The 26893-nt window shown below is 42.5% G+C and overlaps 1 protein-coding gene across 5 annotated transcripts in view; it reads right to left on the reverse strand.

Moving 5' to 3' along the window:
* The window catches only part of TBC1D30 (TBC1 domain family member 30), a 64220-nt gene that overhangs the window by 33479 nt on the left and 3848 nt on the right, over window positions 1–26893 (reverse strand). For 3 of the 5 annotated variants that reach the window (XM_087813879.1, XM_087813877.1, XM_087813878.1), the window contains exon 2: window positions 26317–26481. In XM_087813879.1, coding sequence (XP_087670005.1) covers window positions 26317–26481 — 165 coding nt within the window. Of the gene's footprint in view, window positions 1–693; window positions 863–26316; window positions 26482–26893 lie in introns of those variants that run through there. The other 2 variants (XM_087813880.1, XM_016199949.2) reach the window with 1 other exon arrangement.

A 26893-nucleotide genomic window follows, 5' to 3' on the forward strand; every position in this document is an offset into this window, starting at 1 on the left:
GTTATGCCGCCGGCAGAAGCGGGGAGGTGTCAACACAGGCTGGCCGCGAAAAGGGCCTAGCCCAGCACGGTCAGGTGCGCTCTCGGACTTTACCTACAAGAAAGGATCTCTGGGCTGCAGAAGTGTTTCGTGCCCGCTCCGCACCCCAACACACACAGTAGAGGCTCCAGGCGAGCTGACCCCAGCGCTCACGCCGCCGCAGGGACCCTCAGCAAAATGCGCCCCCCCTCCCCGATTTTTCCTTCGAAGCCCTCAGATCCAAAGTATCCAACCCGTGCCTTTCTCCGCCTCACACACCCCTTTCAAGGTCTGGCTTCTTGTGAGCCTGGCGCACAATTGGTTGCATGGCCTCCGAAAGCCCGGGCAGGCGCCGGCACTTACCAGCTCCGGACATAAGCAGGGCCGGACCAGGCACAGGCCGCGGGGGTAGGGACCCGCGGGCCGCCGGCGGAGCTGCGGCTCCTCCGCGCCTTGGGAGGCCGCCGCCTCCGCCCAGGCCTCCATCTGCGATCTGCGGTCTGCCCTCCCCGGCTGCCCCGGCCCCGCCTGCGCCAGCCCGTGGTACCCCGCACCCGGCGGCCCGCGGGCGCTCCCCGGCCTAGGCGGGGTCCAGCTGAGGCAGCGTGTGAGGAGCACCAGCTCCCGGGGCGCCGCGCCACTTTCCAGTGCCCCCCCGCCGCCCTCGGTCCTCACCCGGCTCCAGAGTGCAGAGCAGCCGGGGCGCGGTCCGGGAAATGCAGCTGCGCTTCTTGAGCACATTGCTCAGGATGGTGCCCACGCCGCCGCCGCTGCCGCCGCCACCCTGCCGCTTCAGGCATCTCCCTCCGCGCCGCAGGGAGCCCGTCAGTTTGTCCTGCCGCATCCGGGAGCGTCCCGGGCTCCGGGGCAGCCACGGTCCACCTAGGTACCCCCCTGCCCGGCCGCCGCCGCCGGGGTAGAGGCTTCGCGGGTGGTTCCGAGGCTGCTCCGTGGAGGGTCCCTTGCGAATAGCGTGAGCACGGCCAGCGCGCGGGGGGGTTCGGGGGGACTTGCGGGGCACAGCCGGAGCCGCGGAGCACCGGGCGGCCAGCAGGCATCTGCAGTGCGGAGCTGCCCGGCTGAGGCGGGAGAGGGCTTGGGGCGGGGAGGAGGGCGGGAGCGAGCGAGCGGGCGCGCGGGAGAGGCAGGCGGCGCGCCCGCCCCCAATCCCGGCGTCACCGTGCGCACGGGGCGGCTCCAGCCGCCGGGCGCCCGTCCCGCTCCCGGCACTTGGGCCCGGGAGCAGCAGAGCTTCGGCCGGAGACCCCGGAGCGGGTGGGTGCGCCGCTGCGCTGGGGAACCAGAAGCAGCCACGGAGGTTTCTGCGCCTCTCGCTAGGTCTGGGAGGGGGCGGAGGGGACAGGCCACCAAAGGGAGCGAGTCTCAGGTGCCCAACACTGGCGAGATGCAAGTGCGCACTTCATCTGAGCAGCGTCGGAAGGGGCGGTCAGCCGGAGGCTGGCACAAGGTTTCGTCCCAAATTGTTCTGAACTCTTTCCTGGCAGCTTAAAGAGGCATGGGCAAGCATATATATATAAAAAATAGTAACGATGACCATTGTTTATCTTGGAAGTATGGGCTTCAAGAAAAAAAGGAGCGTTCCCAATTAAAAGCAGTTGTGTTTTTTAAAGTGCCTTTTCATCTCTCCAGCTAGAGACCTGATTCAGTAGTTCACAAGGATGTGTGCTTTTAATCATTCTTAAACTATATGGCATTCACGAATAGAATATTATAAAAATGAATGAATGAGGAAGGAAAGGATGTAATATATTGGAATTATTTTTTAAATTCTTATATATACAATAGATAAAGCAAATAATTATGATAATGTCAAAAGGAACCAAGATGTTTTCACTGTAACAGAAAATACAAGCACACCAAAAAAAGTTTTTCTTAAATCTTTTTTTCTTTTCGAAAATACAAATATATCCACAGAATAGGTTTAGAAAGACAACCCAGCAGCTGTGGACACCTCCAGCACCCAGGTTAGGGTCTCTAAAAACAATTCCCCACTGAGGGAAACAAGGGGTCCTCCGAGGGGTGACCCATTCCATACCTGAGCCAGAAAAAGTTCAAGATGAGCCTGAAACATCTTGATGAGATCAGAAAGGAAGTGTTCCAATAGGAAAGGGGTCATCTCAAAAGGACACAGGAGCCACATACATAGCCTTCTATTGGCCAAAGACGGGACAATTTGAGCATCAAAAACAATAGCTGTTACTGATTGAAAAGTGTTGAATATTTTTAAATGTATTCCTAGTGATATTCTGAAGGAGCTAAAAAAAGAAGTCATTCTTATGATTTTATGACTCCGGCACACCTATTTTGTAATCAGTACATTCTGGGCTTTGTGAAGTGCCCCCAGAATTTGAGGACAATGTTCAGAAATGGTACAACTCTAAGCATAAAATATACATTCTATATATAAGAAATGTTAAAATGAGATTAGTCATCTGCAAAAATAAACTAGGAGGGTAAGGGACGTGTAAACTATTCAGTTCTGCCTGCCTGGCTGAGGTACAGACACTCTGAGACAGGCAGTACCCTGCCTCATCACTTCAGAAGATGAAGTCATCATTTAAGTTGGTCGAGATTAACCGTTTGGCTTAGGTTTCGCACCACGCTCCCACAGAGAAACCTATCCTTCATCAGCACGATGATTTTATAGTTTCGGCACATGTTTGTTTTCCTTTAGCTTTCTCTTCGTTTTAAGAGGCTGTTCATTCTTCTGGCCACCTCCTCATCTATGCTGAGAACAATAATAGAAAGAGGTCTGATGCTTGGCTTTGGCCAATTTTTTATAGGGCACAACAGGCCTGTGGGGTTAAGAGGGTGATGAACACCCAGAATCAACGGGAGAAAACTGGAAGGAGAGGGGAAGTCTGGGAGAACAAGCTGGTAACTACATGTACAGTCTCGTCTTCCAGAGTTCTCATCTGCTCAACCCTTAGAGGGTTTTGTGTTTTATTTTAACAAGAGAGACTATTCATGCCCAGTCGCCAGCACTGGGCCAGCAGGAAAGACAGCCTTGCCAGCCAAGAGGAGGAGCAATGCCCTCTGCTCTCCAACGCTGCCTCTGGGGTGCAGAGGGACATCCAGCTCCCAGGTGGCTGACGTATGCCACTCAGACCATCTGGTCCCTTTGGCTCTGACTCCATGTTCATCGTGCAAACTTTTGATTGTCATTTCGCTTCCCATACAGATTTTGCCACAGAGGAAAAACACACTAACCAGTTAACAGCAGTCAGTACCCCCGAGTTCACTCAACTCTCCGTTGAGCTGAGGAAATCAAATTCCTGGATGGCCAAAGCTGAAGCCTTAGACCGTAGACTGCCAACCCGCTCGGACACAGGGTGACTGACAACAAGGCCTCTGTCGCAAACTCTTCTTTAGTTACATTTTTTACTAGTTGTGACAGGGCTTGTTTACTTTCAAGACGAAAACTCTATTTCACCTCTATTAGGTTTATTACAAGGAAAATCTGGCTGGCCTTTTTTAAAAAAATAAATAAATAAAAGCTTCCTTGAAAACGTCCCATTCTAAACTCACGCAGTTTAAAACCGGAAAAAAAAATTTTTTTAAGACTTTCTACTATTACAGCAATAACTACCCAGGGAATTAAATATTATTATTTTGTTTACATTGGAGAGGAAAACCAAGACTGCCAACTTTTATAGCAAACAGATAATTAAATGAGCACTAAAATACAATGCTCTAAAAGCAGCCACGACACAAGCCTACTATTATAGTTATTGTATGAGTCATGGTTTCTTATTCACGTCTGGAATATTGTTTGCAGAAAGCAAAAGCTGTCACTTGAAGTCAACCTGCAGAGGAAACAGTGCCAGCATGGACTTTGTTTGAGTATCACACACAGCTGATGAGATTTCCAACCACTCCAACTCTCCATCACTCTTTACTAATCAAGTGATTTTTACTAATCAACTAACATCAGTGAGTTGGCATTTGGGCAAATCATACCTTGACATGGCCCCAAACAATTGTGTTTTATGCTGAATTTGGGGGAAAGAAGGCTCCATGAAAACTTAACATGGGATGAGAATCTGCTACTTGGATTGCTAAAGAAAATGAGTGCTTTGACAAAATGCCCTGACTCTCAAGACAGTCCAATACCCATGAAACATCCCCAGAGATGCAAGCTCCCAGGAACAAGGAAGTCAGGATCTCCAGGCCTACGTGCTGGGAGCAAGGCTTCCTTGAGAACAAATTATTTCTTTAATGGGAAATGGGGGAAGAAGCCAGAAGAAAAAGGAAGCCCCACATAAGAAATAAAAGCTATGTCCCAAGGGCTTCCAGAAGGGAATCGGGTCTGGAACTTTTGTGATTTCCTAAGGCTGCTATTTTTGTATAACAGTAAAATCTTAAAATAAAAAGGGCCTACGTGCTTATCTGCAGGGACTGAGCAGAACTAGTGGTGACAATTACCAAGAGAAAAAGCCCCGGAAGCCTGCTGTGCGGAGAGAGAAAAAGCACAGGGAGCCGGCAGCCCAGTCAGGGGCCTGGAACTCATCCTGACAGCCTCACTCAGGCAGTGAGCTGTTCACCAGCACGGAGCCTCTGAGGGTCGGAGGGGTCTGACCAGTATTAGGTCTAGTGCTGCCTCCCGTTGGGCAGCAATGGGTACATCTCTGCCCTCCTGCTAGCAGAAAGGGTGCCGGTCTGGTGACATAAAAGCCACTACTCTCCTCTCTGCTCTCCCCACAATACTTGAAGGTCTGCGAGCAACTACTGAAAGCAACAGTAACTGGCCAGCACTGCACGAAGTTAACATTCTCCTCAGACCTAAAAGCAGGGCCTTAACAGGCAGTTCTTTCTACTACTCCTCCAGGACGGAGCCCACACACGATGAGCTCACTGTGACAAGCATCAGAACCATTTTCCCCTCATGAAAGAGACACAGAGTCAGGGCAGCACAAAGAAATCGAGGGGGAAGGAAAAAACCTTACAATTATCTGACACATCGCATTACGTACATGGGACATTTTATTTTCTTATTGTATGATTTTCTCTTCTTAGTCATAAAAGCCAATTTCTCTTTTTAAAGACAGGCATTCTTGAAGACAATCAGGTGTGCCTTTTGTATTTTGTTCATTTCGGAGAAAGGATTCTGTCAAGCATGGAACAGGGAGGCTTTGAAATTCCAACATCAAATCCTACTCAGCACTATACCTCCTAATGGTCCCTGTTTATGCTTTCTCAGCACCATCCCCCTTTAATCAGATATTTTCAAAAACAAAAGCATCCCTCACATTCCCCCCCAAACACATACAGATATTTTGGGGGAAGTATTTTAAGAGTAACCAGTTTTATTTACAGACCAGAAATTTTTATGTTAGAAACATACATAATAATGTAATTCGCAGCTGGAGTGGAAGTCCCATTTTAAAGTATCATTCCAGAAATGTACTTAAAGCCCTGCAGCCAGGTCCACGGAACCTGACACTAAGAGATGACCCAAGGTTTTAGAAATCATCATACTGGTCTTCTTGGCTTGTTATTTCCTACAAAGTATTTTCTTACCTCAAAATAATTGAAATTGATTCAATATCCCTTGAGGCAGGTTCATGTTGACCACATAAAGACATCTTTATATTTCTTTTATTTATTCATTTATTCATAAAATAAACATTTGTTCATCAACTGCTGCAGAAAAGGCATTGTACTATGTATGGCCAAATAAATGTATGAGTTCAGTACATTCTCTACCCTCAAGAAGCTTACAATTTACTGAGGGAGAGACAAATGGGTAGTCACAGGACAGTATAAAAGGTACTTTGGAGGGATGCCATTATCTCTACTGCCTCCTAAGATCGTATACAGTATTCCAGTGTTTTCCCAGAGCTTCATTTCATTGAACCATTAAATTTCACCTGAATGCAGGTCAAGGACAAAGCTCATCTGTGTTCTCATAATTACAGTATTCACAATGACAGTCCACATTAGGAGTGAGTGTAACTGGAAGACCTATCACTTTGGAAGATGAAATCATTAGTTTAACCTGGTCATGAGGAACTATTTAGCTTAGATGTCCCAACCTTTTACACCCAGCCATTCTAAGATTCTTTTGACTGTCAAGGGATATGAAAGGAGAAGTTTCTCATAACTAATGATGACGATTAGTTTGGCTTAGAAATATATGTTCCTGGAGAAGGCTGGTGCCTTTGAAAAACTATGTTTGCTTGGCCGGTGTGGCTCAGTGGTTGAGCATCAACCCATGGACCTGGAGGTCACAGTTCGATTCCTGGTCAGGACACATGCCCAGGTTGCAGGCTCCATCCCTGGTCGTGGCTGTGCAGGAGGCAGCCGATCGATGATTCTCTCTCATCATTGATGTTTCTCTCTCTCCCTCCCTTCCTCTCTCTGAAATCAATAAAGATATATTAAAAAAAAAAAAAAAAAAGATACAGGAGTCCATCAGTGTATCCTTGGGAATGGTCATATATGTGTTCAAGTTTTTGAAAATCAACTTCAAATTTTGGTAATAGAGAAAAACTCCTAAGGAAACAGAAAGCTCTTAATAAATACACTTCCTTTGTGTGCCTTCCCTTCTAGAAGCAATATGAGTGTGGCCCAGTATTCTCATGCCCTTAATATAGCAATGCTGGCACCTTTAATTACCACTATCTTTAGTCCCAGCTTACCAGAATGTCATCAGCAGTATATCAGTCTGGCCTAGTGCCAGTATCAATCAGCTATACCAGCTTCTAGGGAGGGAACAGATTATGTCTTTAAAAAGTTACCTCTGGTTTCTCTAAATTTTAGACCTTCCTACTACTTAAAGACCAGGTCCCACAGTGTATTTTAGGAAAATTCAAAATTGTTTTCTAGCACAGGGCCTGATATACAGTAGGCACTCAGTAAGTGTGTTTTAATTGTATCTACGACACACAAAGTGCACCAGATTGGGATTCTGCTGACTGGGCATTTAAAAATGGCACCGGCCTTAACACCTGTCTTCCATATGTGCGCTTCTCCCACTCCCACACCTGATTCATCCATGCCCTTGAATTATTTACAGGCCGACCTTTTCCTCTCAATAGAGCATAAAGTCCTCTGAGCAGAGGGACCAAGGCTTATTCACTGCTGTATCTCTCCCTCCCCCACCCGCAGCTACCATGGCGCTTCCGCAGACACTGGACGCTCAGCACACGAACATTAAAAATAAAAAACATCATAACCTTATCCTGTCGAGAAGAGAGCCACACATTCCCACTCACTAAAGAAGTGCTTTCTATCCAACCACAAGAGAAATGAGCTGATGTGTTTATGAAGGGTTATTTTGACTGACATTTGTGCACCGTACCAAAAAAATCCACAAATACTATTCTTAGTTCCCCTGGCAAGTTTCCAAAATATATGAGGCTCAAAGATCACATATTTGCTCTACTTATAGGTAAGAGATGCTCTTGAAATTCTAGCTATAATGGCATTCAGTATAGTATAGTACAAACTGAAAATCAGACTCTAGAACCAGCTGCGGGATTTAACACTGGCTCCTCGGGCTTAGCAATGTAAACTCGGGTAGGTCACTTATCTCCGTTTCCTCATTCACAAATGGTACAAAGTACCTGCTTCAGAGGGATTATTCTAAGGATCCAATGATACGGGCAACGCACTGACCCTCAACACTGTCTGGACATGCTCTCTCTGCAGACAGACCTCACTTTATTGCACTTGGCGTTACTGGACTTCACAGATGTTGCATGTTTTCTGTCTTGTTTTGTTGCAAATTATAAGCAAGACCCTTTACCAGCAAAAAGATTTCAACTTGCTTATAGTGGTGGTCTGGAACCCAGCCTGTAATATCTCCGAGGTATGCCTGTGTAAGTTATTCCCTATTATGTCACTTATGGTATTAAAAGCAGTTAGACTTTTTTAAAGGGACAGCATTATTAACATTGTCGTAAATTACAAACCATGCTACCCACTCACTCCAGCTTCTATGTTCTTTAATTTTGCTACCACTCGTTTTGGCGTGGAGATTTCGGTGCAAAACCAGTCTAAGAAGTCCACAGAGAGGAACATTCGTCTAAATTGACAAGTTGCTCACATTTTTCATTATCTTGATTTTTTTAACATGTTACTTGGAGGGAATTTGCTTCAGTAAAGATAAACTAGTCCTTCCCTGCTTTTCATAAGTTAATAAGCCCCAGCATTAATTGCCTGACAGAAGCTTGCTCTGCAAGGTCACCGCAAGCACGAAATAAATCAATCTTTTCACAACAGAGTTTAAGGTAGCAACTTTCTTCCCAATCCTTCTAGCCCTCCAATATTATAGCTTTTTAAATAATGTGTGGAATATTCTATAACTGGGTTCAATCACTTTATTTTAGAGAGTTTCCCAAATGCTGCTCATCATTTATTAGAAAGTTCTGGTCTTTTGATACGTAAATAAGTTTCATGATATAGTCTACATTCCTCCATGCAGTAACACCAATTCCTCAAGGTGGGGGTTGCAAATACTTCCTACAAGGAGAAAGAGCTTGTCAAAAGAAATCGTTTTTATTCAGTTTGCCAGGACTATATTTTCTAATGGAGATGTACAACGAAAGAAGCAAGCATAGGAGGAGGGGCAACTAACTAGCAACAACAATGACCACACACCAACTGTCTGCTGTGGATCAGGAACTGAGCCGGGTGCTTTAATTATCTTATCTCATTTTAACCCAACAAGGTAAATATTGTTTTCCAAGCACTGGGGAGTAAAAGAAGAGTGTACACATATATTATTGGGGTAATTTTTAACTAGACATAGGGAAAAAATGGCTAAGAGGAAATATAGTCAAATATAAATAGCTAATTCTGGGTGGGGGGAATATGGGAATTTATTGTATTTTTCCTTGTACTTCTCTGATTTTTTTATTCACAAAGGAAGGAACAAACGAGGAATGAATGAATGAATGAATGAATGAATGAATGAATGAATGAATGAATGAGCAAACAAACAAACCAAGAGGTTAAGTAACTTTCCCAATTTCATACAACTAATAAGCAGTGGAGTTGGGATTTGAACCCAGGTCACTCTAAAACCACACTATCCACTAAGTCAATAAAATATAACCAGATATTTTTTATCTGAGCAGGATCAAAAACATTTTGGAAGCTCTGAATGGAGGATTGTTCACAGCCCCACTTATGTTATCAAGTAAATGAAATGCCCATCATTTCCTCATATCCCTCCCTTATGTTATTTACCTATTAAAACAAATAAGATGCTGGTAGAGATAACAAAGAAGTGGCTTCAATAAGGTCAGCTTAGCACAGTCAGTTAACAAAAAAATCCCACGATGCCAGAGCAGACAAGAGAAGTTCTTAGGCGAGGACTACAGAAGACTGGCTGTACCTTACAAGATACATGGCAGGGCCTGCAGGAGTTCGTTAGGGCCCACAGAGAGACAGGGCTTGGCAGAGACATCATGGGGCATGTCTTTCTGCATCAACCTCCCTACAGTGCATCCAGGAAAAACCTGAGCCACCTTGAAGTTCCCCAAGAAACTACAGATATGATTTCCTCTCTAAACATAATTTGCCAAATGGAAAAAGGGAAATAGGAAGCTGGTTAATTAGCTGAGAAAGCAACAAACCAATGACTCACCATAGAGAGAAAATGTTAAATGATAAAAACTCGGGGGATCAGTTTTGAATAATTTTTTGAGCCACTGTCATGTACCCTCTTGTGTAGGGAGCAGCTGCCATAATCACTGTCTCACAGTGAGGATAACATCTGAGATGATTCAGTCCAAACTGCCCAGACTTTTTTAAATGTTGTTTGAAAATTCTTGCACAAAATCACACACAGTAGAAAAATCTCATTAGCTGCCAGTAGAAGCTGTGATGCAGTGAGTCAGCGTCTCAGATGTCCCCTTGCTGTACGTCCGACACTTGCATTACAAAATTTGGTGTGCAATTTGATTGAAAATGAGCTTTAGTCAAAGAGAAATGTTTCAAATACTTCCTCCCTCCTGCCTGATCTCATCCGGGTGAGTTGGAAATACAGGGAGGGATATTACAGGCAGCAAATGTACCTATAACCGACTCTTCCATGAGGGAAAAGCTAGGCTAGGGTAGTGATGTGGGTTACCGTCTAGCTCCCAACCCTCCTGGCTTCCTAAGTATGAACAGCTGAGTTCTAAAATAGGTCACTAGAGCCTAAAGGAAAAGACTGTTGGAGAGAAATTCCAAGGAGAAGAAAGTTCAAAGAACATTTAAGAATAATACTGTCTGAGACTTCATTCAAAAGTCAGCCATTCCCACACAGCAGGCATGGCTCAGTGGGTGAGCATCGACCTAGGATCCAGGAGATTGCAGTTCAATTCCAGGTCAGGGCACATGCCCAGGTTGTGGGCTCCATCCCCAGGAGGGGTTATGCAGAAGGCAGCCCATCAATGACTCTCTCATCATTGATGTTTCTAGCTCTCTCTCCCTCTCCCTTCCTCTCTCTGAAATCAATAAAAATATATTAATTAAAAAAAAAGTCAGCCATTGCCTATTTCCTTCCAGGCATTACCCTGAAACCTGCAGTGAAGTGTGTTACTCACAGCCCGCCTCCTGCCAGTGGTACTTTGGGGAATGACAGAGAAGGAACAGGTCTAGAGTGAAGTGAAGGAAGCAAAGAGGAAAAGAGAGCATGTGACAACAGAGAACCAGGATGGCTCCCATTGGAACAACGTGAAAGAAATTGCTCTCCCTCTGCCCAGGCCGACTAACAAGGGCTGTTGGGAGGGGGCGCTATATTGTGCTGTTGGTCGTCTCTAGTAAAGGTCACTTTTCATTTCTCCAAGGCCTGGCGATCGCGGCGGGGCGGGGAGGTGGCCAACAAGGGGGGGCTTCCTGACGGACAGAGCCCGGGACGGCTGCTGCCAGGGAATCCTCCTTTCTCCGATGGGATAGCTGGAAAAGTAGAAGATACAGACCTGGAAGCGGGGAGACAAACGGAAAAGGGAAGAGGGAAGGGAGGATATTCTATCAAGAGCAGCCAAACACCATGAGGTACAGAAGCACATCTTCAGACTGGACTTGCAGCATTACTGATCCGAAACCACAAACACAGGGGTAGGCATGCATCGCAGTGCAGGCGGAAGCCGCAGAAGCAGGTTTGAGTAAGGAAAACAAGTCACAAGATCAAAGCTGGAACAGGACAGAAAGGGGATGGATGGAGAGAAATGGTTCAGGATGGAGGCTGTGAAGAAGTTGGGGTAGTAAAGGTGTGTGTGTATGTGGCGCTGTATGGAAGGCACAGAGGCAGGCCTGCCTCAGGTGGGAAGTCAGAGCACCCCGTGTTCACAGCAGCGCTATGCACAACAGCCCAGGGATAGGAGCAGCCCAGGCGTCCCCTGACGGGTGCATGGGTCAACAAAGCGTGGTGCATACACGCCATGGAGTATTCGCCTTTCAAGGGAAGAACATTCTGACGACATGGATGATCCTAGAAGACATTATGTCAAGCAAAATAAGCCAGTCACAGAAGGACAAATACTCAATGGTGGTTGCCGGGTGGTTACTGGGGATTGAGAAAGGGGAGTTATTGTTTAATGGGTGCAGAGTTTCAATTTTACAAGATGAAAGAGCTCTAACGATGGACGGTGGTGGTGATTGCGCAACACGAATGTACTTAACACCACTGAGCTTTATACACTTAAAACGATTACGATGGCAAAGTTTATATTGTGTGTATTTTACTACCATAAAAAATAAGAGATACCATTTAAAAAAAAAAAAAAAAAAAGGCACGTTTTGCAGATCAGCGACTGTTCAGTTTTCAATGTCTCTCTTACAACAGTACCTTCCGAGATACAGTTCATCTCTCAGCAAACATTTTCGAGCACCTACTCTGTGCGAGCAGTGTGCTGGGCATTGGGAATATCGAGACTGGAGGCACCGTCCAGCGTGAGATGCGGGCCAGCAAACAGCATGACGGTTCCATGTGGCCAGGAGGACCCTGAAAAGAGTAAGCGCCTAATTCAGACTATGTGGTCAGAAGTACTTTCCAGAATAGATCATGCCTCAGCTGCTTCCTGAAATGGAAGGTACCATACAGAGGGAGTGGAGAGAAGAGAACCAGGCAGAGGACACAGCACAGAGCGAGGGACTGTTGTGAGTTTTAAGCACCACGTGCAACTCCTCCTGCCTGGAGCACAGGGCGGGAAGGGGCCATGTGGAGAAGAGAAGAAGGTGGGGGCTGAGCAGCACCTAAGCATCAACAATGAAAATTATTTCTCTGGATGGTCATAAACCAGTTGGGGAAGGATGCTTTAGCTTTTCATGATCAGTTTTTCCTGAATGAATGCCATGAATGGTGCATTAGGACAGAAAACAGAATAGGGAGCTGAGAGGAAATGCAGCACCAACTGCCTGTGTGGCCATAAGAATCGTGTGTGTGTGTGTGTGTTAAAATACACGTAACTAAAATTACCATATTAATAATTTTCAAGAGTACAGTTCAGTAGTGTTAAGTACGTTGAAACTGCGGTGCAACCACCTCCAGGGTTCTTTGCATCTTCCCAAACAAAAACCCTCCGCCTAATAAAGAATAAATCTCTATTCCTCCCTCCCCCAATCCCTGGCAACCACCACTCTACTTTGTCTCTCCGAACCTGACTACTCTAAGTCCATCATATATGTGAAATCATACAGTATTTGTCTTTTTGTGACTGGATTATTTCACTTAGTATCATGTCCTCTAGGTTCATCCATATTGTAGCATGTCTTCCTCTTCAAGGCTGAATAATATTCCACTGTATGTACAGACCACATTGTGTTGATCCATTCATCTGTGAGGGACACCTGGGTTGCTTCCACCCTCTGCCTATTGTGAATATTGTTGCTGTGAACATGATTGCACAAGTATCTCTTCAAGACTCTGCTTTCAATTCCTTGGGGTATATATCCACAAATAAAATTGCTAGATCATATGGTAATTCTGTTTTTTTATTTCTGAGGAACTGTCATATCATTTTCCTTAGCAACAGCACCATTTTACTTTCCCACCAACAGTGGACAAGGGCTTCCATTTTTTCCACATTCTAGCCAACACTTGTTAATTTGTTTTTCTGATAGCAGCCATCCTAATGGGTGTGTGGTGGTTGTAAATATCTATTTAACCTTTCTGAGCCTTCAATTTCCTCATCTGTAAAATGAGTGCACTGGACTAGATGGTCCCCGAGGATCTCAAATTTCATTGTTCTATGAATTGAGAGGAGAATTGGGTTGATTTACTGGAAAAACTCAGTCAGGTCATTTAATCACTCTGCAGATCACATTCCCTAACTATATGCACGGCACTGACACACACTCTGGATATGGTTTCAAGGAAAACACAGACTGAAATTCAAGTGCAAGGAGCATTAATTTAATGGGAAAGTTTCAGAGAGCTTGGTCCCAGCCATCCATGGAGAGGACCACTGGATACTGACGTTGACTGGTCCACACAGATGGTGTAAATTTTACATTTCAAACCACCTCCCGCAGGTGGGGTTGACTGTTAGCAATGACTGTAATAGAGACACCTACTCATTGCACAACTTTCACTCACGTAATAGGATAAAACTGCAACTAAATAAAAATATGGTCAGGCAAGGATGCCAGACAAGTGATCATTCCCCAGGGATTGTTATGTTTTCTGAGGTGGGATGAATCCTCCCCATTCATATAGCGACTAAAACTTTGAAAAAGGAAACGCATTTTCTCAATGAGACCCCCTGAAGAAGTGTCATCAGTAAGTCCCTGGGAAGAAGACTGTGCTCACAAACAGGTAAACAAAGGCAAGCAGGAAGATCTGCAGAAAAACCAGTAGTATTAGAACCAGAATCCAGGAAACCTGAACTCACAGCCCAACAACACTGTTTGCAAATTTAGCTCCTCCCCCAGAAGGGAGGATTATTATTATCACATCTTTCCAAGAACGAAAACAAAAATCTATTACTATAGGTATGCACAGTTTAACTACATAAAAGCCCGTGTTTTTTGTAGGAGTGCCGCAGCGTTGTGGGCCTTGATGTGGAAATAAAAAATGAGAAGCCTCTTTAATGTTCTAAGAATCATCTGTAATTATGTGTGGTGATGGATAGTAACTAGACTTATTGTGGTGATCGTTTCACAATATATACAAACATCACCTGAAACTAATATAATGTTATATCTTAGTTATACCTCAAAAAAAAAATCATCATCCAAAACCTGAAGTCCACAAACCTCTCCACATTATAAGAGTTGAAGGTTGAGTCACTTGTACCTTCATGGGTGATCTTAGGAGAATTAGGGCAGAAAAACCTCAAACAAGGGCCATCAGTGTGGGCTAAAAGAGACCTGCCCCCAAAGAGTCAATATGTACTGAGAAAACAAGAAATTACTTTGTGGCCCCTTTTCCACTAGTTTTTAAATATATTACATAACTGATTCTAGAAACTGTCATCTGAAATCAGAAAACTGCTGGATATCAAAGACAGACAGACAGGCAGGAAAAAAGGAGTCCAAGGCCCAGATCAGAGAAAGCAGCAAGCCTGCCCTCTGCTGGCCATCCTGGGTAGTGGCAACTAAATATGAGGAGACCCTTTCTGTCTTCCACCTTCTGCTGGAGGACCTAGACATGCAAAAAACCAACTTGCTAAAGTACCTTTGATGCATGTCAGAACCCTTCTAGGAGAGATTGCAGGCCAAACGGCAGTTTGATGTTGCCTTAGTGAACGTATCTTGGAAGACATCTTTTTTGCAAATGATGTTAAAAAGGCAATATTGGACAGAACCAAAAAAGAGCTCTGTCTAAAAGGCTAAGCATGGGCTATGCTGTGCATTCATTAGAAACTATTATTTTCCGACATAAGATATCAAAATATATTTCTATACAGAGTTCATTACAAACACCTACTTGTTCATGGCCTCACCAGAAAAAAAAAAAAAAAAAAAGACATTACATTACTGCTCAAAGGTATATAATCCATTGAAAGTAAAAACCTCCTGCAATGTGGGAGGGAGGCAGGGTCAGATGCATATTTGGAACTGGGTAGGTAAAGTTTTACAATGCTGTACGGAGATACTCTATAAAGACAACACAGCTGAATTATCTGTATTTGCTAGTCTCCTACTGCCTGATACGTATATTTTCACATAATTTTTCAGACTTTCTTTCAAACTAGAATGATGCAACCTAATTTTCTCTATTCACTCCACCCTTGTATAGAGGTAAGATTGTATTAACATTTTCAATTAAATGTGTACTTGCCGAATGGTCAAACTTTCTCCCAGCTTTCAACCCAGCTAGGAAGGCAGTTCACATATACTAGTGTCCTGTGTTCAACAGGCAGCTTATACTAGATTCATTCTGAGATTTCCTCTAGCTCCAAAAGTCTAAGATATTATAACTTCACAAAATTAATGCATTTTTACTAACTAAAAAGTTTCAATTTCAGTTGTTCTGAGGCTGTTCCTTTCTCATCAGTCCAGTTCCCATTTATCAAAGTGGTAATTCTAAATACATCCTGTTATTCACAAGCTCTGAGCCTGTTCTAGCCTATCTCTCTTACTTTCATCACCAAGTCGCCTGCCTCACATGTGCACACACACAGGACCTTGGACCCAACCTCAATTTATCTGCCGGCCCAGCTATCTATCCATCCATCCATCCATCCATCCAACATTCAGTGAGCCCGACTATAACGCTAAGTGTCTACTGTAATAGATACTGAAAATAAAAAGATGAATGATTTAGCCCTTCCCCTAGATCTATATCTAATGGTATAAAGAGAAAATTTACCACAATAAAAAAGGAAACAAATATAATAAAATATTATTGGTGCTCCTATAGAAGTCAGGATGGAAAATGGTGGGGTTCAGAGGGAGAAATGCTCACCAATTCTAACCAAAGGTGGGGTGGGGGCCGGAAAGTCTCTCTACAAGGCAGGCTGAACAAGCCCACTCCTCATCCCATCTCGCCTCTGGGAAGAATATCATACCCTTGCTGTATAAACCAAGTGTAATGTGGCTTCTGTCTCCACCACCTGACTGAAACAGAAACTCCTCACACATTTTAAAATGGCAAAAATCCAATGCCCTTTTTAATGATTTTCCTGTTTGACATCCCTATGGTAATTATAGGTGCACATGCATGTGCTTTATATAGTTCTTGAGAATTGTCTCCAGAAGCAAAAACTGCACCTCCAAAACTCTCCTGTCCTCCAGCAGCTCCTGGGCACTGCTCTCCGAGGTGCCTCTCCGATTGCCCATGGCCCTTTCTCCCCTAGCAGGCCGGTGTGGGTCCCCTGAGCAAGGAGCTCAGCTGTGCGCACTTACTGGCTCCTCCCACACCTTCCCCAAGCCCTCAACTCCCACATTCCTCCTCTTACCATACCCCTATCCCAGTCCAAGTCAATCTCCCTCCTAAATATCTCCTTGCCTTCTCTCCATGCCCAGAGCCCATTGATTCTACTGGTTTACTGCATCAGCCTCCTCCTGATACCCCTCACGTCCACTCACCCTCCCCAGCCTGCTGCCAAAATGGCCTCTGAAACATGCAAATCCAATTGTGCCACTCTTGTGCTGAGCCTGGTGCTACAGGACACAATGTAAACTCCAGCCTCAGCTTCTGCCACTTCCCTCCAGCCTCCAGTGTTATATCCAGTAATTCCAGATAATTAAAAGTGTCCCAGAAACCTGATGCTCTCACAGCCTCTGCGCCATTACCTCTGCCTGGAATGTCTCCCCAGCCCTCCTGCCCTCATCTCCATAGCACCTTTCAATCATTCTTCTAATTCTAGCTCTTCTTTGAAATGCTTCCTGGTGCTTCAAGGAGGATTTTGCTGGTCCTCAGCTTTGCTCCTACTGCCCTTTGTACACACAGGGAGTTACCTACTTTGATACATAACGTGTGTCCAAAAAACACGTTTACATATCATCTTCTCAAATGAAACCCAGAAAGGAGCAGCAATCTCCTTGCATGTTATTGAAGAAAAGGAAGCCATCCTTTCCCAAAGAGCTAATGAATTATAAAATCCCTACTTACGATTATTCAATATCTCCTCCTCAAATAATCCCATCCCACTGATTTCTTTTAATGTGAGGAGCCCCAGCAACCTTCACAGTTGCCTTAAAAAGGCAAGTATGCAAATACTGGTGGAAAAGGCAGCCTCTAAACCTCCCCACAGCAGGAATAATGGCAATAGCAATAAATAATAGACACAGTTCTAAGCATTTTATATACTTTAACTCACTCAGTTCTCACAATGACCCCGCAAAGTGGTTACTATTGTCATACCCTTTTTCTGATGAGAAAACTGAAGCACAGGGGTGTTAAGGAGCTTGCACAAAATCACACATCTAGAAAGTGGGAGACCTGAGATTCAAGCCCCAACAATAGTTCTTAGGAAAGTTTTAAAAAGGAGAGCTCCCCCTGTTGGCTGTAGATTGAATTTTCTTTTGTCAAAACTGAGAGCAAGGGCACCAACCAAGGGAGTCTCGACTGAGTCACCAACCAGCTGAGCGAGTTTCCGCCACGCTATTGACTCTTCCAAGCATCACTCTGCTCAGCCACAGGCTGGGAGTAAATAGAAATCAGGTTTAAGTTCTCTCCTAGCTCTAAATTCTTGTGACTTTGAGATTCAGATTTTTCCCCTAAAAACCAGTTTTCTTTGTAATGAGGTGCCAAGAAACATCTTTTTTTCAAAGCTGCAAGAAACTCTGAGAAGTTGGAGGTTCAAAAGCTATGATTGTACTTTCAAATATCGCAAAATTTACAGTATGTGTAAGAACAAGTAAATGATGAAAAAATGGAAAAATAACAGTTACAAGACACTGAAGAGTTTTAAGATGAAAGTGTGGCTAAAATATATTGCAAGCAATTATAATCCAGTTTCTTTCATCTAGTCATATTCATACCAACTTACTCCAGGGCACACCAAGCTGCTAATTATATATCAAAAATATACCTAAATCTGTTATCAGTATTAAAAAAAATTGTGACAAAATTCAAAATTCTACAACCAACGTCCAAATTTAAGGCAAATCTACCTTAATCTAAATGCTGGCTTCTTTATATGTCAAGTATATCTCAATAAAGCTGGAGAAAATACTAACTTCATCTATCAAAACAAATGAACTTATATGTAAAAGGAACGTACACATCTAGGTTAAGAAGGAAGATTGAAAAAAAACTACATTTAATTTTGGTCCCCACCAAAACCACTAAAAATACAGGAAATAGGTTTTTGTTTATCATCACCCACAAAGACCAGGGGGGAAAAGAAAGACGCCAGCAATAGAATTTGAAGCTGAAATAGCATATGGGCAAGTAGAAATTGATTTAGCAGATCCTAAAAAGACAAATCCCAAATTGGCACGGGAAACCTAAAACCCAACCTCTATGACATCACATAATCCACAAAAGACTCAGAGACAGGCAGCCAGCTCTTGAGGAGGCTTAAGGAGAACTCAGAGAAAACTGTTGAAAAGCAGCTGGCTCCCTGGATCCTCTCTTCTACTTCTCCCCCATCCCTGAAAAAGTTTGAAGGCTGCAATTTTTTTAATATTTATTGATTGATTTGATAGAGAGAAGGGGGGAGGAGAACATCGATCTGTTGTTCCACTTATTTATGCATTCATTGGTTGCTTCTGGTATGTGTCCTGACCAGTGATCGAACCTGCAACCTTGGTGTATCGGGACGACGCTCGAACCACAGCTGAGCTACCTGGCCAGGGCTGAAGGTCTCATTTTTGAAGAGGGTTAAAACACAGAGTTGCTGGAAAACCAGCTTACCTAAAACAGAGGGATTCAGTGACCGTATGCACACTGAATCCTGAGACCCCAGGTCTTACCCCCGCAGACCTTCACCGCCCAAGCAGGAGGTCAGAAGACACTTCCCTGAGGAATCAGACCAGTCCCAGAAGAAATACCAGACCACATGGACCTGGGGACTTTATAACAAAGGACCCGTCCAGATGACCCTTCAGTGAAGCTTTTCAAGTCAATAAGCGCTACCAGGGAGCTCAGAGTTCAAGTCATAATTTTCGACTCCCACACTAAATTATGAGCAGACAGCCAAGGATGACTAGATATCTCAGGAAGTTTAAATATAAGAGCAGTTTTGAAAGTTTCTTTCCTCCCCGTACAATCTATTTCCTCTACATTGTTATTTCCTGTTTGCCTGTTTTAGTCTCCATCACTAATATCCTCAGAACAACAAGAAAATATATTGCATCTCCAAAACAAGAAAGGATACAACTGTATAAAAGAAACATACAAATAACAACCTCCTCCACCCCCAAAATGGTCTCAATAACAGGATTGGAAAATAAAGTTGAGAAAAATAATCTCTGAGAAAGTAAAGCAAAAAAGGGGAGGAGGGGAGAGAGATGGAAAATAAGAAACAGAAGAATATTACAGAACTAATCCAGAAGTTCTGACAGCCAAACTGTAGAATCACAGAAACGGGGGGCAGGGGGAGGAAGGAAAGCATCAAAGAACTAATACACATACGTTTTACAGAACTGAAAGACGTAAACTGCCTGATTACAAACGAGGCTGTCTAGGCCCAGCACAATGGGTGAAAACAGACCCACACCAAGCAAGACCGTCGTGAGTTTTAGGACACCGAAAACAGATTCCACAAGCTTTCAAAGAGGAAAAACAGGACAAAGACTGAGGATCAGAAGGGCTTCTGACTTCTCAAGAGTAAGACTGGAAGCAAGAAGTCAACGGAGCAATCGTGGACTTGTCAACCGAAGTGAGGATTTAATAAAAACATTTTCATTCCTGCACAAGTTCCAAAAATTTATCTAATGGGCAAGAGGTTATGGGCAACAATATAAAAAGAATCAAGAAAGAAGAAAACACAGGACAATAGGAAATAAGAGATCCAACACAGGAAAGCGGCAAAGACAGCCTCCAGGACGAGAGGGAAGGGAGACCCCAGATACAGCACGACCAGCCCCGACTGGAGCAGTGTGACTCCAGCGACACTTGTACTGATGTCAGTCGACAAAAGGTGCTTCCTGCTATTGGAACCGTCTTTCCAACATGAGGACAGAATGCCCAGGAGATCCGGTCCAGACTCTCCTCTGTGCTTATCGCACGGCGAGCTGGCGAAGCGCCTGCTCTCCCTTCCCCTCCACGTCCACAAAAGTGTTCTGCTTTGACCTGCTTCTGAGAGCAAGAGCAAGGTCATGGCGAGCTCTGAATCGAAAATAAAAAGCAGGCCCCTCCCCCAGCCTAGCTGATCATTAAGCAACTAGGCCTGGCAGATGCCACAGGACTCATTTATAACCTTGCCCCTGGCTGTCCCAGAAGGGGGGGTCCCTGTGCATTCTCAGGGGAACCCCACCTCGGACTGTGTGACCCAGAGAATGTTTATCTTTTGAGAGCTTTTATTTAACAGAGGCACCATTACCTGTCCCCTACCCAACTAGACTTGGGCTTGCTACTTGGTTTTTCAAAATGATATGTCACTTAGGAATATACACAGGAGACGGAAGAACTGTAGAGAAGAGCAAGGGAATAACTGACATAAATGTGGGAGAGAGAAGAGGTTTCAACCAGGGAGGCGCACACAGGGACTTCTAATGTGACAGTAATATTTATTATTCAATCTTGATAGGTAGATATCCACATATATAGATCTTTGTTTAACTATATTTTAAGATGTTTTTATTGATTTTTAGAGAGAGAGAGAGAAACATCCATCTGCTGCCTCCTGCACACCCCCTACCTGGGATAGAGCCCAAAGCTGGGCATGTGCCCTGGCTGGGAATCGAACTGGCGACCTCTTGGTGCATGGGATGATCTCAACCAGCTGAGCCACACCAGCCACAGCTGTTTAATTGTTTTTTAAAACAGATATACATGTATTAGAATACTCTTCTTTATGATGATACATTCTATAATAAAAAATATTTTAAGTAGTGAATTCCTGTTTAAATCAGTAAAATTGTTTTAATATCTTAAAACACTAAAGGAACCCCCAAAATATTATGCCCACAAATGTGAAAAGTTATGTGAAATGGCAAATTCTATATAATTTACCAAAGCTAATACAAGAATAGAAAATACAAATAATCCAATAATTATTTTGTTTCAAGTTGAATCCATAATTTAAAACCTTCCTACAAAGAAAGCATCAGACCCAAGTTTTGCCAGTGAATTCTACCAAAATGAAAGAAATAATATTCCAGTGTAACACAATCTCTTCCAAAGAATGGAAAAGGAGGGAATACTCTGTAACTTCCTTTAGAGGCTCCCAAATCCTGACAAGAGCATTACAAGAAAGGAAAATTATAGGTTAATCTCACTCATAACATAGCCATAAAAAATCATAAACAAAACATTAGCAGACCAAATCCAGATTATATAAATATACATGTTTAGGATTTTTCCAGGGCTGCAAAGATGTTTTAACATTCAGTAAAATATATAAAATTCAACATGTTATCTCAATATAGCAATAAAGTATATGACAAAAATTCACCATCTTAGCAAATTGGACAAGAGAAATTCCTTAATTTGATAAAGAATTTCTTCAGAAAACTTTTAAGAAGCATTGTATTTAACAATGAAACATGAAAAGAAAACTTCCCTCTTAGGTTGAACGTAAAACAAAAGTTTTCATTCCCATTGCCACTACTTCTGTTCAACATCATACTAGGGGTCCTAGCCAGTGCACAGGTCAAGAAAAAGAAATTAAAGAACAGTAAAGGAATCCAACCCTGGCCAGTGTGGCTCAAGTGGTTGGAGTGTCGTCCTGTACACCGAAAGGTCATGGTGGTCGCAGTTCAATTCCTGGTCAGGGCACACACCCAGGTTGTGGGTTTGATCCCCAGTTGGGAGCGTATGGGAAGCAACTGATGTATCTTTCTCACATCGATGTTTCCCCCCGCCTCCCCCTCTGTCCCTTCCTCCCACTCTAAAATCAATTTTTAAAAAGAAGAAATCTGTAAGTCCATAAAACTGACTATTCACAGATGATAAAGATTACATCCTTAGCAACATACAAAATGATTTACAGATAAATTCTTAGAATCAAAGGAGAAAAAAGTCATACTACTAGATATAAGGTCAATATGCAAAAACAATCATATTTCTATGTACTAGAAACAGAAATTTCTTAAAAAGATACCAATTTAAAAGAGCATCAAGAAATCTCAACTAATTAAGAATAAATCTAGTGAAATATATATGCAAGACCTCTAACCTTAGCTGGTTTGGCTCAGTAGTCAGAGCGTCAGTCCGCAGACTGAAGCATCCAGGGTTCAATTCTGGCCAAAGGTACATACCTCGGTTGCAGGCTCAATCCCTGGCCCCGGTCGGGGTGTGTGCAGGAGGCAACCAATCGACACATTGATGTTTCTCTCTCTCTCTCTCTCCCCCTTCCACTCTCTCTAAAAAAGCAATGGAAAAAAATATCCCTGAGGGAGGATTAAAAAGAAAACAAACTGTAAAATATTATTCAGATACATTTTAAAACACCATATTTATAGACTGGCAGACCCAACATTGTAGAGATGTCAAATAACCAAAAGAATCTTGAAGAACACGCTGTAAGAACCTACACTATCAGGTATTAGCACTTATTAGAAAGTGCAGTAAGTGAGACAGTGTTGTACTGGCTCAGGATAGACAAATAAGACAAAACAGAGCAAGAGCCCAAAAAGAGGCCAGACACATTGGATACCTGATTTTATACAACAGTGGCACCACAGAGAAGTTGGTGAAAGGATGATGGTCTCTTCAACAAATGGCACTGAGTCAATTAGATATTCACGTAGACAAAATGAAATAGGACTCCTATCTATCTCATACCCCACAAACATAATGGATCAAGTCCAGATATGAAACAAAAAATAGACAAGAAACAAAATAATAAAGCTTCTAGAAAATAATGTGGGAGAAATTCTTCATGAGTTTGGAATTGAAAGAAAAAAATTCTTAAACAGGATAGAAAAAGAACCAGCCATAAAGGCAAGACTGGCTACATAATTTGTGAGACACTGTCGCACCCCCCACCCCTTGTTCAAAAATTAAGAACTTCAAGAAAGCAACAGCAGAGCACCAAACCAAGTGTGGGGTCCTACTGAGCATGGGGCCCTATGTGACTACACAGGCCATGTGCCCATGAAGTCAGGCCTGCAGAAAGCTAAAAGACTAATAAATTGAACTACATAAAAACTAAGAACGGTTGTTTATTAAATGTCATCCTTAAAAGAGTGAAAATGCAAGCAAAAAAAAAAAAAAGTGGAGAAGATATTTTCAGCATATATATCTGACAAAGAATCATACTCAGAATGCATAAACCTGAAACTCTGTATTATGTTCTAGGCATGTTACAAATTTCTTATTGTTCCATCCACATTCCAATAATATTACAGAAGTACCAATCTAATTGCTAAGAAAAAGGAGGACCCTCTTATGTCACAATTTATGGCAGAAAGAGTGGACTTTGGAGACATCTGTCTTCAAATTCCATCTCAACCACGTGTCATCTGTGTGACTTCAGCAAATTAAACTTTCTGAATCTCAGCTTCCTAACACCATGTGCCTAAAGATACACACCTTTTTGGAACTGCTATGAGAGATGAAACCAACATTTTGGCAGAAAGCGTGTATGTAATGAATGGTTACAGCTGCTGCCATTCTTATTATTATTGATTTTATTGTTGATATTAAATTGGTTATACCATGATTATCCTTAGATGAATGATTAAATATAAGGGGAAAATCTGTTCTTGTATAAGGTAAATATTGCTCCTCCTCTTCTTACTCCCACCCCAGTTTTAAAATAAAGGGATTTCTGCCCAGCCGGACGCAGCTCAGCAGTTGAGCGTTGAGACCTAGGATCCAGGAGATCGTGGTTCGATTCCCGGTCAGGGCACATGCCCGGGTTGTGGGCTCGATCAATGACTCTCTCATCATTGATATTTCTATCTCTCTCTCTCCCTCTCCCTTCCTTTCTCTGAAATCAATAAAGATATATTTAAAAATAAATAAAGAAAATAAAGAGATTTCTACCACAAGGCTTGGTGTAGGAAACCATGAAGTCTAAGCAGTTATATCAGCTGTTAGAAATAAAAATGATCTAGTCACTTTGGTTCATAATCCACACTTACTTATGATTCTTATTTCAAAATTATTATATCCCCTTTGGTGTATCAACAAGAAAGAACCCATTTTAATAAAATGTTAAAATAGTTTATTCCATAGCATGTTATGGAAGGAGGAAGTCACTTGCGGAAAGGACTGTAAACATTAAATCCATGTGGGAAAAATAAAGGTTATTTGGACTTTTGTATGTTAAATACAAACAAGTCAGCATGTATGTTGTATTTTGAATGCATCAGTGCCAATCACTATTAAAATCAAAGTTCAGTGTGATAGTAAAATCTCAATTCCTCAGAACTCTTATTACAAACATATTTTTTATTAGTTGACCTTGAGGAAAGAGGCAAAAAGTGCAACTACTGGAATCAGGCATTTAGTTACAAAACATCTAACCTCTGGAGATCTAAAAAGTATAAAAAACACATACACAAAAAAACCTAGTCAAGTTTCTAACATGTCTATCTACATCATAAAACAGTATCATATTATGAAAATGATCATTTTGATGCAACATTTCTTAACCCAACAAAAAAAAAAATCTATTCCATTTAATAGTCTATTACCAAGGTGAGAACTGAACTCCAAAGGAAAGGAGCCATTAACCCCATATTGTCTGATATGCAAAACCCTGTCTAGAATTAAAGAGACAAACTCTAAAATACCTGGGAAGTGGGCATTCACCAATTTACAAATTAAATTGGTGCTTGTGGATGCATTTTTCTAAAAAGACGTAAATGCTGGTCCTTTCATCAGGCAATTAAGTTCCAATCCGAAATGATGATCAGTCGCTGGTCATTATCAGCCCATGATACCGTGGGAGCCTGACATTATTCCCTGGCTCCTACCCTGGCTCCATCCCCCCTTATGCTTTCCCACACATCCCAACTCCATGCATTTACGGCGCTGTGCTTTTAACTTCTGATACCAGCAACAATAATGGGTAGGTGAAAACACAGTTGAAAAGAGAACATCAAAATCAAGGTATCTTAAAATAAAAGAGGAAAACATTTTTACTTGGCACTACAGATATACAGATGTCTATCTATCTATACCCTACTTCTCTAGCTATTTCGGACAAGTGCCTGGCTCTGGAGAACACTCTATTCAAACACAGTCTACTCAACTACATTCCTGCTTCTTGTACGAACCATTGCATCATTATGATAATCGAGCAGCACCGTATTTAATATACATTAGGTTGAAACCTTCCTTAGTAAACAGCAAGAGGAATGATTTGGGGATAACAAACAGTGATATAATAAAAGTGAAGGAAGAAAACATAGTGCTTTCTTTTAATAGTAAACGTAAGAACAGAGTTTAAGCCATTAATGTTATCTGAAACGAACCAAGCTCGGGAAATTGTTTCATGAAAAGAAACAGATCTTAATTTGGAATTTTAAAAAAACTCTAGGAGATGTCGCTTTACACATAAAATGTGACAGAATAAAGGAACAAGAAAAGGCAACTTCCACATGCATCTAAAAAGCTGCCACAGGTGTTGCGAAATACTTCATTGGTGCCTATGTTTACCGTACCTGAGCACACTGCTCTGCCATGCTGCATGTTAATAAAGGATACAAAACAAAAATAGGGACATGTTAGCAGAATAAAACATAAAACGGTTGCATGGAGAATTACAAAATTAATTCACAAGCTTTTATCTGGTATTTGACATGCATTAGCAATTTAACTATTTTTAACTCAATTAACAAATCATGCATCTCTTAGTTATGAATGTATTACCTACTAGATGAGTTTTAATTTGTTAAAATATTTTGTCTCTTTCAGGTTGCAGGGCAAGTTGTAAGATCCTGTTACAAGAGTCTCCTTCTTTCAAAACAATTTTTAATTCAGGGATTAAGCAACAAAGAGATTCTAAGAAAAGAAAGATGTGCCTTTTAGGTTGTGTCTATTTGATGCTGTTTTAAAAATAAAGGTGTTAGTCACTATTTAGCATCATGTAAAAGTAACCAAGGTCACAGTGAAGTGCTACCGCAAATCTAGAACAAGAAAACTAAGTTTGTAACCTCAGACGTTTTAAAGCAAAACATAGGAAGCTGTATCAGTTGTTCACAGTTCTTAGTTTTGAGGGGATACAGTCCCATGGAGAACTTTTCAACGGATTCAGCAACACGACCACTGACTCGGCTCGCTACCATTCCAGTCGCACGGGGCGACAGGGCTAACCCCGTGCCAGCACTTACTTCTCTTCTGTGACACCGCCTGCAAGCACGCAGTCACAACGTCGCAGTTCCTCTGGACTTTATGCAGAAGCCTATCTTTCTGCTTCAGCTGCCGAAGCAACTTCGCCGACTGAATGCCAATTCTGTACTTAAGTTCTCGAAGGATGGTCTTCAGTTCATTAGTGTCTATTAGAAACGAACATTTAAAATAGAATGAACACCCTGAGAGGAATACAAATGGGAGCGTGAGGCTGATCGTAAGGTAATTATCCAGAACATCCACTTAAACCAAGTAATTCTGGGTTCTCATCCAGGACTACATGTACCTATTCAGTTAAGATATTCTGATCAAATAAGTCACTCATCCATTTCTTGCCCTGTCCATAAGACAAATCCTGTGAAATAAATTCTGTGTACCTATTTCATTCCTTGAAAACCAGCATGTATATTTGGGATCATTAATGTACTTACAGGCTAAGCTGCAAGAAAAGAATCTTTTTCAGTCTGTTGCATCAATGATAAACCTAACAGCTGATAACAAATGTTTTTAAAAGTACTCACCTTTGTTCGTAAATAATCAGTTAAAAGGAAATACTAC

The sequence above is a fragment of the Miniopterus natalensis genome, chromosome 2 (genome assembly GCF_054644295.1).
Source record: "Miniopterus natalensis isolate mMinNat1 chromosome 2, mMinNat1.hap1, whole genome shotgun sequence".
Taxonomy (NCBI): domain Eukaryota; kingdom Metazoa; phylum Chordata; class Mammalia; order Chiroptera; family Miniopteridae; genus Miniopterus; species Miniopterus natalensis.